General features: G+C 37.6%; 1 protein-coding gene across 2 annotated transcripts; it reads right to left on the reverse strand.

Moving 5' to 3' along the window:
- Nucleotides 1-6,137: 6,137 nt before the first annotated feature.
- Nucleotides 6,138-12,911, reverse strand: LOC106661930 (major facilitator superfamily domain-containing protein 12-like). 2 transcript variants are annotated; one of them, XM_014385694.1, is made up of 8 exons: nt 12,699-12,911; nt 9,893-10,164; nt 9,503-9,831; nt 9,104-9,442; nt 8,932-9,046; nt 6,460-6,610; nt 6,283-6,395; nt 6,138-6,228 (listed from the first exon to the last, which is right to left on the reverse strand). In XM_014385694.1, the coding sequence occupies exons 2-8, from the start codon at nt 10,155-10,157 to the stop codon at nt 6,188-6,190; spliced, it is 1,353 nt and encodes a 450-aa protein (XP_014241180.1). In that variant the 5' UTR covers nt 10,158-10,164; nt 12,699-12,911; the 3' UTR covers nt 6,138-6,187. The 2 variants fall into 2 exon arrangements, 1 of the variants encoding a protein (XP_014241180.1); XR_001339796.2 differs by having other exon boundaries at nt 6,205-6,228; nt 9,112-9,442.
- Between the last annotated feature and the right edge of the window lie 526 nt (nt 12,912-13,437).

Genomic DNA, 13,437 nt, shown 5'->3' on the forward strand with positions numbered 1-13,437 from the left:
TTTAATTGTTTTTATTTTATGACCATAAACCTGCATTATTTTCTGGACAACCCAATAGTAGAGAATCCGAGCTAGAATGAAAAGTAATTAAGAAACTTAACAAATTAAAAGTAATTAAGCCCAATGGCGACTCGCGAATAGGAGTTATGCTAGCCAAACAAGAGAAAGAAAAAGAGGCCGGTGACAAACGACCAATCTGGAACAAATTTGCCGGAGTTAAAACACGCATCGATTCAACGTTAACTCGCATTTGCTTAAGTTTTTAATCCGTCGATTCTGTGAACCGTTCATACCACATGTTCTCAATTTTCCATCCAACAGGCCGATACTTGTTTTCCATATGAGCTTGCCGAGATTCATACGTTTTTCCGAATTTTAGTAAATGATTGGATTTTTGATATCTGTTTCTTCTCAGTCGTAGGCCCTCATTTTTATTACAGTTTTTGTAACTGTTATTTAATCTAATTGTAATTTGCCCGGTAGGCCATTGAAATTCGCACAAATTAATTGTTAGGGCCCCCCGCCCCCAACCACCCCTAACACAATTTTATAAAAGTAACGTTCTGTAGTTCGGTATGTTCCTGCTATCCTAGTCTGACAGATTCGGAATTTATTTAGGACAGATTTACCACTTAGAAGTCCAGTGCTGTAAAACGAATTAAACATTTACAGAATGTTAGCATTTGCAATTTTGCCCAGTTCGAAAAAATGGGCCATGATTTATTTTTTTGATGATGATTTATCTTGATTAGATCCGATAGACCGACACAGCGAGAACAGGCGGAGCAGGGTGACTACCAAACTCAAGGTTCATCACCCACCAGACCTCAATAAGAAATTTTTATACGTTGATTTAAACTAAAATCCGTGTTCGGCATCTGCCAAGTTAGTATAATTCAGGGCTTACCAAACTTTTTAGCCAGCTGACCCTTTTCACAGGACAAAATCCAGGGCGGACTCCTCTAATTCAAGTATTTCAAATTAGATACTGATGCAGTAATGTAGTAAATTAAAGTTTCATAAATTAGCCAGTCCATTTCTAATTAGGTGAGGGATATCACTATGAAAACAATCATTAGATTGACATACTTAACTTTATTTTAAAAAATCCGGAAAACAAAAATCAAATAGGACAGAGCAATCAATAGGTAGGTAGGTAAAACTCGAACCAAATTCAAAAGTAATAATTTGATCATTAATGATTAATGAATTAATAAGAAGAGTGGGGTTGTTTTAGCCTGCACAATTTGGAGTTTGGATTGAGTATAATTTCGATAGACAGAGGTTTAGCATCTAGACAGCTTTGATATTTAGTTTTGGCAGTATGGATAGAAAATAGAGATTCGCTTGTAATTGCGGTAAAGGGAAGAACATGTTTTACTTTTTCAATGAGCGGTTGATATTTTTTATTTTTCAGATGGTGCCAATAATGGGAGTAAGTATCGTACTCGAAAATAGATTTCAACGTTCTGAAGTAATTCACTAGTTTTCGTGGCCCGCTTGACCAATTAATATCTTTCAATTAATAAGGTTTTTAGTTGAGATAAAAAAGTCAATGTCACGAGCGGGATTCGAACCCATGACCTTCGGCTAGATACGCCGCTGCTCTACCACTTGAACTATCGTGACTTCAAGTCGCCGTGAAGTCACGATAGCTCAAGTGGTAGTGTTGCGGCTTATCTAGCGAAGGTCGTGGGTTCGAATCCCGCTCGTGACATTGACTTTTTTATCTCAACTAAAAACCTTAATTAATTCGTCGGCTTTGGCGAAACTGAAAACAGTTTTGCAACACATTCAAGGTCTTGCAGCATTGCATCTCGAACTGTTGGGAAGTAATGCTCAAAAGACATCTCCAAACTTCGAAGGTGTTCACATATTTCATCAATCAACGTGTAGTTCGCAAGCTCCAGTTTGTTTTCTATTAAAAAATCATTTAACAGAGGAAAACACTCCACATCTTCCTTCTCAACAGATTCAACCCAAAGTTGGATTTTTTTGTGAAGGCTCCAATTTTGTAGTTAGCATCGAAGCTTGTGATACTCTTCCCTTGCAAAGAAAGATTCGTTTCATTCAATTTCATGAAAATTCTGATAAATACGACGGTATACATTGCCATTTCTCATCGTTGAAAACTTCGGCCAATTCGACATTGTGGTCCATCAACAGAGATAAGGATTTAGAACGTAATTCCTGTAATCGTGAAACAGCACCCCATTTCTGTATGGAGAAGCAGGGAATGATGAAGTCTTGCCATATCACCATTCAGTATTGTGAAAAGTCTTGACTTCAATGGCCGCGACCTATTCGGGGATTTGTAGAATGTGAGCATGGTGGATGTTGCTGGGTGTTTCATCAGAATGCTATTTTTCATTTGACTTGTCAGTAATGTCCTTATCGGAACTTTGTCCTTCCGCTCATCAATTCCAATTGAGAGTTGTGCTGGCTATTAGGTGACTGAAAAAACTGCATGCTTCCTCAGAGATCCTGACTTCAGCCACCGATCCATATTGTGGTAAAACTGATCAATGAAGATCCCACAAGTAAGTAGTGCACCCACAAGAGAAGTTTGAGCTTGAATCACGTTTTGGAGAAACAACGGCTTTTTATGTACAACATTTGAAAAATCAAGGGTGTTTTAGAAGCAGCAGTTCCCGGTAATGAAGGGCCCCGGTATCAACAATGAAATTCCTAGCAAACCGATCCGACCAACCAGTTTAGTCCGGACCATCACATTTACTTTACGTTTGCAAAAATAAACGTATGATGAATAAATAAAAAATAAAAAAAACTCGTTGCCAGTATTTATTATTATTCGTTTTTTAAATTTTATTTATTCATTCTAAGTTTATTTTTGTAGTTATTAATTTTTCTCGAAGTCGGATTCGCTAAGGTATCCGCAGATCACAGTTTGGGAAGCCGCATATTTTTCGTATAATTAACTTAACAAAAACGCACAGTCCAACCGCCGCGCTGACAAACAAATTCATCCTGCAGTAGGGTACTAGTGGTTCTGTGTTATCGGTGCTACAACTAGAACTTAAACTTACATCAAAAATATTGTTACGTTACCTGGCGTAAGCGGTGAACACACTTACCCGAAGCAACGCTATGCGACGCTACCCGAGCCTTGTCACGTTTGGTAGGGTATGCACATCTATGCGACATCAAGCGCACGCCACGTACAGTCACTCGGCATGTATCACAAATCAGTATCGCAATCGCAACGCCTCTTTTGTTGTTATAGCATTATTTTGAGCAAAACCATGAAATAAATTGTTAGTTAAATTTTATGAGCAAAACCGTGTAATAAATTGTTAGTTAAATTTATACATCAAAAAATGGTATTACGGTGTTTTGATCAATTTTCTACCAAACCATTAAAATTAATAAAAAAAAAATTAATGAATTTTTGATTTCGGTTAATTTGGTTTATATTAAAATAAGTATGTTGTAATTAATATAACGACAATAATTCATATAGTTCGAACAAAAAATATGAGTGTCCGGTTCTTTTTTCTTCGACTGCACTCGATGCGTCCCGACGAAAATCTGGACAATGGGGATCGCGTCGCGTAGAATAGGGTAGCGTTGCGTGGCATCGGGCAGATTTGCACGGGCGTAATACAATCTTTCGGAAAATTGGACATTGGATTTGCGTCGGGTAGCATCGAGTAGCGTCTCGTAGCGTTGCATCGGGTGTATTCCCCGCTTTAGCGTCGAATGTACGCTCGCAGAACCATCCTCGTGCAAGTTAAGCGACTTATCTGGCAATACGGCTGCATCCTATGGTTATCTGAATCTTAGGAAATTACTATATAAAAGGTACAAAACTTCAGAAACGTCCCCTATAATCAATGGCCCGTGGTGCGTTCGGAACCTAATCGTATTTAATTAGGACCTAGAATCATACTCCGTACCTAGAAACACTGAAGAGAGGGATCTTTAGAACAAGCCGTAATTCATAGGCAAAAGTCGCAAGTATCTTACGTTGTTAATTTATATAAAAATAATAAATTGTTTTTCATTTAGATATTTCTTGTCTGATGTCTTTAGCGAGTAGGAATGTTAACCGATATGGGAATTATGCTTGAGCAGCAAGCCTTGGGATCTCTTCTGAACTTAATTATATGCCTTTTATGTTTTCTGTGCCGTAAGATTGAATGCATTTATTTCCGTGAAAGTGTAGCGTAAAGTGACGTGCGGCGGAATACTGACTACCATCGACCCTCAGTGTAAATAAGCCGGATATTTTGTGTACAGAGTGATGGAGAAATTGTTCTACTTGAGTGATCCGCATGTTTACAGGAAAGAATCCATTTAACAATGAGTGTGAAAGAGGTTAAAAACTACATGCGTACGGGATGAAAAGACCTAGATGACCCTTGGGACTAATTTCACTGGGCAGAACGGACAATACATTATTATTCAGAAATCGTGAAATGCGGTCCGGTGTGATGTAGGTTTCAGAAAAACATTTTCTTTATCGTGCCAACGTTTCGATCTTTATTGAGATCTTCAGGGCCTGGGATTTACAAACATTGTTTACATTTAACAAATACATTTAGGATGTGGAAAAGTGAATTTATACAATGCAAAATATATTTTATATATTCAATCAATGTATTTCTACTCACTCAACGTGTTTGTCTTCTGTGTAATTGTGCCATTCTTGCGTGTCTTGTTGAGAGTGCCAGTGAGATTTTGCTGTTTTATGTTTATACACGTTGGATTTTGAAGGGGTGGGGAAAGACGTCGGTATAGAAAAGACATTTTTGTATAAGGAGTCGGCTTCTTTGAGGTGAAAAGAACCGACGAAGGGAAAAAATGTGTTCGTAATGGTTCGGCCAGATTATCCTTTCAGGATTATATAGAAAGGGATAAATAGGAAAAGGAAAGCTAAATTGTTGGGAAATTAGACTATTAATTCATGCTGTGCTGATATAAACCATTTCTAAGAAATTACGTTTATGTTTGTTTTGTTTTGTGTGTAATACTTTTGGATTTTTGAAGTCGAAATTGTGTTGGTGTTCAAGATGGTGGGTAGCGAGTGCTGTAGGATTTTGCTTGGGTTTTTTGCAATCATGGTTATGTTGCTTTACTCTCTTGTCCAGATATTGGGATGCAAGACCGATGTAAGTTGCCGGACAGTTTAAACAGTTGATCTTGTAGATTACGTCAGATTTATTTGTTATTGGTGTGGGATCTTTAATTTTGGGAAAAAGTGTTTGGATTGTTTTATAATTTTGAAAGCTATTTTGAAGTTATCGGACAAGAGAAATGTGTTTAATTTATGTGATAGGCCTTGGTATGGAAATGTATGCTTTTATCTTGTTTGTATTCGATAGACGTAATGTAGTATTAGTAATAGTGGATGGTGTTGGTGTTGAGTTGTAACTGTTGATTATTCTGTTAATAATGTGTTTAGGGTAGAGATTGTTATAGAGGATCCGTTTGTATATATTTATGTTCTTGTGGTGAATGATTCATGGCTTAGGGTAATCATTCTGTGAAGTAGCCCTTTGGCCGTGTTTATTATTGTATGAAGAGGATGGTGAGATGTAAAGTTGAGGTAGCGATCTGTGTTTCTTGGTTTTTGATACCAATCTGTGATTAATAATCACCACACACAATATGGTATTTTTGTATCTAAATTGTGTTTGTCAATATTTTTTTTCTTTTAGATATTGTTGACGGACTAGTAGTAGGCTTTTTTGCTTTTTGTTTTTTTACGTTACTATTATGGTTGAGTTGTGATGTCTGGTGTTAATAATTTACTAAAAAACACTAATGGCGATAAACGTATTATATTTGCAAGTAACTGATATAAAAATGGATAGCTAATATGCAAAGTTTAAACCGGAATGTGTCGTACGTGAATCTGACTAGTTCGACAGTCGACGAAAGGTCTTCTTCAGAAGGGTATTCTTATCTTGTTTTTTTTTTTTTTAAATCAGGGTCAGCGACACGGGTCACCACAAGATCCAAATCAATGAAAAATGCAGTAAAGTTACATAATTCCAAAAATTTTATAAATTGTAATTTGTGCAAAAAAGTGTTGGAAAATAAACGTGTTCCATTAAAAGAGAACCAAAAATGCAAAAACAATTTAATATATATTTTTATTTAATAAACGTGTGAAGTCTTGATTGGCTTCCAAAATATTTTTGACTTTGTTCGGTGGCGGCGACTATTCATACCCGCGTTTTGGTTTCTGGTCTGGAACATTAACTACAGTTTGAATTTTAAGGATTAAGCACCCATTCACAATAAAGTCGGACTTGCCTGAATATACTTCCATCGGGAACGATATCACGATCACAGCTGCTATGAAGGCGGAGATCCCGCACGAAAGGGACAAAGCGTATTCGTAGTATTTCCCATATCCTTCAGGCTTGCTGGAAAAGAACGGTACAACGCATCAAGAAGGCATAAAGGACCAACATCTCGTGGACGGCTTACAATACTTGGATAAGACAGATCAGTATGCCACATGACGATTTATCCAGGAATGTCATTATTCCGTAAACGAACGCGCTGTTCTCTGTGTCAAAGCCGACAAGGTCCGTTGTGGCCACTAACGCCGTTACCAACATCACAGAATTTGCTGAACCTGGACAGTCCAATATTTATTACCCTCCTCAAATAGTCAACCCACCTATTAATTAGATTGATTGAAAAATGATTAAACAGATCTGATATAAGGCAATAATGTTTTTAGTTGATTCGCTGTTTTACCTGAAGGATTTTGAAAATAGGAGTGTTGGTTTTGACTTTTGAACGTAAATAAAAATGATAGTTGATGCTGGGTATGGTTTGTATGTCGGATTCAATATTCAATATAGGATATTAAATTGCATGTTGAATCAGCACTGGGTCACTTAATTGTTCACTCTTCACTCGCTGGTTTGAGTAGTTCTATAAACCCGTGAATCAAGACGGGCCTAATAAGTGACCCAATGCCAGTTCGGCTTGAAATATAAACTGTACTGTGAAAATCTGATACTAGTGAGGATCTACAGCAAGGTATCATCATCTGATGCTGAATTTGGTATTATTTGCTATCTACACGACATGGGGGAGGTAAGGGGGCGTTAGGATGGTCGCGTGAAATTAAGACCTCATCAACTTGTAAACATTATTTTTAAAAACCCACTTGACTTGAGATTTTGCCCCCCCCCCCCAAAAAAAAAAAATTAAAAATTGTCGCATGCGAAGTATGTTTACTGATTAGTTTTCGTATTTACGAAGGTGTTATTCATCACGATCTTGGTCCTGGTTGATGTTTTATGAACGTTGAACCCATCTGCGGACTGTTGTAAATAATGTACTCGAAATAGTGGCGCAACTTGCGAAGAATTTTTTTTTTCAAGCAAGAAAATGCTCGGTCAAACACATCCAGAAAACCGAAAATGGCCAATTGGTTATGTACGGCAATCATTAGACCCACATTACTCTATTGCTCACTAATCGAGTGGACCAAAGTTCAGCAAAAACAAGCTATCCAAACATTAGGCAGCATACTGGCAAACCTACGAATCACGTGGACAATGAAAACGATCCCATCAATTAAACCAAAAACACTGCTGAATCTACGTGTATTGGAAACTATACAAGGAAAAACGGGGAATATGTTTATTTAGGCCCCAGAAACAATCAAATTGGATGGCAACTAAACACTTCGGGCACACAACAAGAATCAATAAAATCAGATGAAATGGGGGCATGACTGAACACTCGGAAACTCTCTTTACAACATCCTATCATCAGACTAAATGAGAAGAAGAGAATTCAGGAGGAAATCATATACGATGATATGGTATACAGATGAGTCCAGAAGAAATGAAGGAACCAGATCAGGCGTTTTTTGTACTAGCCCAAAATTTGAGCATTCAAACTCAATAGGAAAGTACACCTCGGTCTTTCAAGGTGAAATCCATGCTATCAACCTTGTGTCTTAGAAAATCTTAAAAGAAGTTACACTGTCAAAAAAATCCTCATAAGATCAGCTAGCCAAGCAATTATTAAAGTATTAGCATGTAAAAAATTCACATAAAAATTAGTTATTGAATGCATCCAAAATCTTCAAAAGCTGGTAAACGCAATAACCTGATGGATGTCTTGGACGTCTGGACCCAAAGGAATTTAGGGTAAGGAAAAGGCACCACATTGGCCAGAATAGGATCTGCTAGATATGTAGAATCCTCCATTATACAATGGATCCAAAAAACAAAAGGAGAAGTGGATAAACTCTAGAGGTGCTGGATACAGTAAACGCTAAATACTACAACAACCCTCACTGGGTGAACTCACTGCTAAGTCAGAGAGGGCTATACTCAGTGCAGTGATAGGGCCATTCCGGCTACTGGTATCTGAGTAAACAACATGGGCATACTCAATGATGATCCCATTTGCAGGTTATGCTGTGAGAAGGAAGAAACAACCACCCATATCATCTTCGAATGCGAAAAAAGCGCTCAATGGACATAATCTAGTGTACTAAGAGTACACGGGTAAAAATTGCAGCAATGACGTTCTACTTCTTAAAAGAAGGATCGAGTCTATTGAACTGAAGTTATCTAATAGGAGAGGTACAATAAGCTAAAGAATGCAGTGCATGGGGAATAAACACACCGACTTATCCCCCGAGTATCCATATTCATCATCATCATTATTCAGTCGGGCCAAGAAAAAGTTAGACCTTCATTGGATCGAACTTCTGACACACCGAGTAATACTCCCCACATCGCTCTGTCAGATAAATACTTATTTTACCACTTCGTTAACTCAATAGAAGAAAAACAAATTGCAAAAGTCGAAATTCGGTCCAAGGGTTTTTCGATAGCCACTCCAAGGAGTCAAGATGACAAATGGCATTGAACAGAGCGACGTTGACCATCCTTGAAATGTGTTGATTGAATGGCCGATTCTTACCGTACAAAATGCCTACGAAGTATATTTGAACATGTTTGAATTGGTCGTTGTCCGAGTGGAATAGGATCCAACCCGATGCTACTGCAGCAAGGATGGCGCCGAACGAAAACGTTATCTGCAATATTTTAGTAACAGTGTTCAATTTTTTGAACTGATATTCAACTGGGCTTACCTTTTTACCGAATCTCTCGTTTAACGGCCCCGTCATCAGGGAGGCGAAGAAGGACGCGGTGTACAACGTCAGCGGGACCAAAGCCACGTTGGTGACGTTGATGTGAAGTGAATCGTGGATGTACAGCGGCAACATCGACTGCATGATGCTGCAGTACACCCTAGTGCACATGTAGAAGAGACCTGTTCGGTAGAGCTCCCATTGGCTGAGTACGTCTACAATTCTCTTCTTCTCAGCGGTGAACGACGAATAGTGTTGGATTATCAACGCTTCCGGTACGGTCAAAGAAAATATGAGAGACGTTATGCACCCTGAGATCATAACGGCAATAACTACTGACTGAAAAAAAGAGTGAAACTTACTATTCGCTGGTGGAGAGATAATGGACTTTTAACACACTTGGAACTTCCAAATGTCATTTTTTGAAAATAATCCCTCATTTGACATTTGACTTCCAACACGAAGTACGACAAGGGTCACGATGTGGACGGTCAAATTTGAAAAAGTAGTAAATATGTTTCTTAACGCTAACAACAGCGTCCGTTCTTTCGCCGAATAAGTGAGCTCGGTGACGAGGGCCAGATGGACCGTGGCCACTGCAGCCCAGCCCATTTGGAATAAAATTATGATCAAACAGTAATAAAAGAACTGGAAAAACATATTTGCCGTTGAGCAACCAGGACATTCTGAATAAAGCAAAGGCAATGACACCACAGTAATAAAAGTTCCTAGGACATAGAAAATTATGAATTTTTACAACGAACGATTAAATTAAACGGACAAACTTACCAAGGCAATACCAAGATTTCCTTTTTCCAAATCTTGAAAAGAAAATCAATTTGTAAGTGTCGGAAATATAACCGATCCCTGGAGTGCACACAGCATCAATCAGTTGTCCTAGCAGCATTAAGTAGCCGGAAACATGGGAATCAAATCTGACGATGTATTCGAAAAATAGCAATGTGTGACTGAGCCATACCGCATTGCACAAATCGTTTAGTACGTGGCCAACTGCATATCCCATCCTGATTTTGGCAGTTATCTTCTGACTCATAATTATCCTAAAAACAATTGAACCATTTATTCTTCCGTAAGTTAGGTTGTCTGCTCTGCTGTGGTGAGTCTAATGGTTCAGGATATTAATAATTGACGAAAGCTCCCGGGAGGATCATTATTGACCTATTTGCAGTGTCGTGACTGTGGCACAATCCATAGAAACAGTGATTACTGTTCACATCAGCTAGTGTTTGATAATATTGCTGCAGCTTTTTGTATAATGACCTGGTAATGACCATTTCACATTAGGTTAGGATTAGGTAAGGTCAGTTTTTGGGTTGATTTAGGTTGGGGTAGGAATGGTTTGATTACGTTAGGAATGATTAGGTTACGTAGGTTTATGGAAATAGTTGAGGTGGGGTGAGTATGGCGATTCAATTTTTATAAAGGATGGTTATACTAGACCATCCTTTATAAAAAGTAGGTAGGGATGGTTAGGGATGTTTATTACTTATAAACGTATGCAAAGACATCAATTGTGAAATGTGATTTTCGAAATTAAAGAGAGAACAAAGAAAAGAAAGCAAAATCCTGCTTCTCACGCCCAACTGAGCACCGCCAAGAGGTCCATCCCGGACATGGTATAACCATGACAGACGCTCAGGAGAAGCGAAGGAAAAGACCGTCAAGCAGAGCGAACAGCCAAAAGAAAAAACTGTGATAAAAAACCAAAAAACTGGTCAAGGTGCAGAGAACAAAGAGTAGAGAAGACTTGATGGTTAAGGATTATTTGGAGATCTCACGATGCGGTCTGGTGTGACGTAGGTGTTAGAAAAACATTTTCTTTATCGTGCCAACGTTTCGATCTTTATTAAAATCATCTTCAGCGCTCAAAGTGTTTGTTTTCCGTGTAGATGTGTTATTCTTGTGTGTCGTGTTGAGAGTGCCCACACCAGACCGTTAACGGTCATTAAACACCACACATTTTGGTTAAGCTAGGAGTGAGTATGGCTAGGTTTATGGTTGATTTAGGGTAGTTTAGGAATGGTTTGGTTCAGTTAGGTTAAAAGATGGGAGTTGAAGCGTGAGTTTTAAATTTTTAAGTTATTTTAATTTTTAATGTAATTTAATAAACTTAGTTTTTACAAAGTACGGAAACACTACTTTTATTCAACAAGTAGGATATTGGTAGCTTCAGAAAATATTTTTTTTAAACAAAATATTTAATTGAATTCACTAATTTCGTGGTCCGCTTGCCCAATTAATACATTATAGTTAATTAAAGTTTTTAGTTGAGATGAAAAAAAGTCAATGGCACGAGCGGGATTCGAACCCACGATCTTCGGCTTGATACGCCGCTGCTCTACCACTTGAGCCATCGTGAAATGGCCTCGGAGAGGTTTAGTGAAGTGTACTTCATTTAATTTATTAAAGGCCATTTCATTTGTCGTCGAGAATCCAATCCGATTACACGACATTTGAAAAATGGCAAAAAGGAGGGAAAACTCATAAGGTGGGGATGAGATAGGAAGTTGGTGTCCGAGTGGATCGAGGTCACGATAGCTCAAGTGGTAGAGCAGCGGCGTATCTAGCCGAAGATCGTGGGTTCGAATCCCGCTCGTGCCATTGACCTTTTTTCATCTCAACTAAAAACCTTAATTATAAAATATTTAATATTTCCATGGCAAATATCTAGTTATTTTGAACATGATATGCCGTTATAGATATTCCAGTTCTTGATATGTTATATGTAATATGTTTTGTCCTATTTCCAGATCTGAATAAAAGCTATGATTTCCGGATGGTTAGGTGATGAGAAAATTTGTTGAAGTCGTGAGGAGCGGTCAAAAATGAAGTATTATAGAAAAACGCCTTTTTCATTTTTTGCCGGTTTCGACTTTTATTTAGATCATCTTCAGAGCCTGGGTTAATTACAAAACATATGTTGTTTGGAAAAAATACAATACGATGTAAATATAATTATAAACCAAGTATGAAGTGTGGTACTCTTGTGGTGTCATATTGGTTCATGAAATACTTGGCTTATAATTTATATTTACATCTGTATTGTACTTTTTCCAATCGACATATGCTTTGTAATTCACCCAGGCACTGAAAAGACACGAATAAAGGTAGAAACGTCGCAAAAAAATGAAAAAGGTGTTTTTCTTTAATACTTCATTCTTGACCACTCCTCACGACTTCAACAAATTATTGCATAACAAGTCACTAAAAACACACACGTTATGAGATACTGAAGTTAAAATTATTGTGCAAAATTTTGCAAACAGCCTTGCTACAGTTTTTCTTTTCAGCAGATCGAATTCACATTTTAAATAAAATTTTTGATCAAGTGCCACACCGTTTTCGATTTTAATTACTTTTATTCCATATAACTTTTAAGCTAATGACCATATTGTTCGATCTTCTCTTGCATAGTTCATTGCGTTTAATTCGAAATACAAATGGATTTTGTAAAATACAAACACCTGACACTTATTTTAAATGAAACTGTCCTATTATATCTTATTATTCTATCAAATGATGAAAAATGTAAAACTAGCCCGCCTAATAATGAAAGTGGCTTATTCAAGTTTACCGTTATTTTGGGTCACACGATTTCCCGAAGTAAATTTCCTTGTAAATATATCAGTTTTATTCCTTGTAGGGAACTTGAGTTTTAACTTTTGCGTATAGATAATTTTTAATTTTGCTGTAGACTTTCAAATTGAATTTCTGTACAATTAAGTGAATTAGAGCTTAGAAAGCTAAAACTAGGTATATTTTTTTGGAATTTTGAAATATCTACAAATAAAACATCTGACTTCTTTTCTGAAAGAGAAAAAAAAACATTTTTCCAAATTTTAATTTTGTGTACTTTTTGCTATCTGAGCAAATAGTTTAGTTATAAAAAAATCTGACAAACCAGGAGTCAGTGGGGAGAGAAACCAACCTGTGCTGGAACTCTTTTATTTAATTTGGGGGGGGGGTTAAAGTTAATTCGGTAGGTTAGATAGAAGGTAGAAGGTCACGAGGCCATCGTCGTTTTAAACGGCGCGGAGGATTGTAATGGTGAGAAATTGAGGAAAGAGGTAGGGCTAGTGGGTTAGGGTGGAGGGATAGTTTGGAGTGGAAAGTGAAGAAGCGTGTTCGGATAAGATCTTTCACGAAAGAGATTTTAAGATCTTTTTGGATCGTTGATTGGTGACATAGAAGGGAGCATTGAGGATACGGCGGAGAACTTTAGATTGAAAAGATTGAATTCGTTGGATATTGGATGAGCCCCACAGCTCGATTACGTAGGTCCAAATAGGTCTGATGAGTGTTTTGTAAGCGGT

The sequence above is a fragment of the Cimex lectularius genome, unplaced genomic scaffold, assembly GCF_000648675.2.
Source record: "Cimex lectularius strain Harlan isolate CLEC.00 unplaced genomic scaffold, Clec_2.1 scaffold228, whole genome shotgun sequence".
Taxonomy (NCBI): domain Eukaryota; kingdom Metazoa; phylum Arthropoda; class Insecta; order Hemiptera; family Cimicidae; genus Cimex; species Cimex lectularius.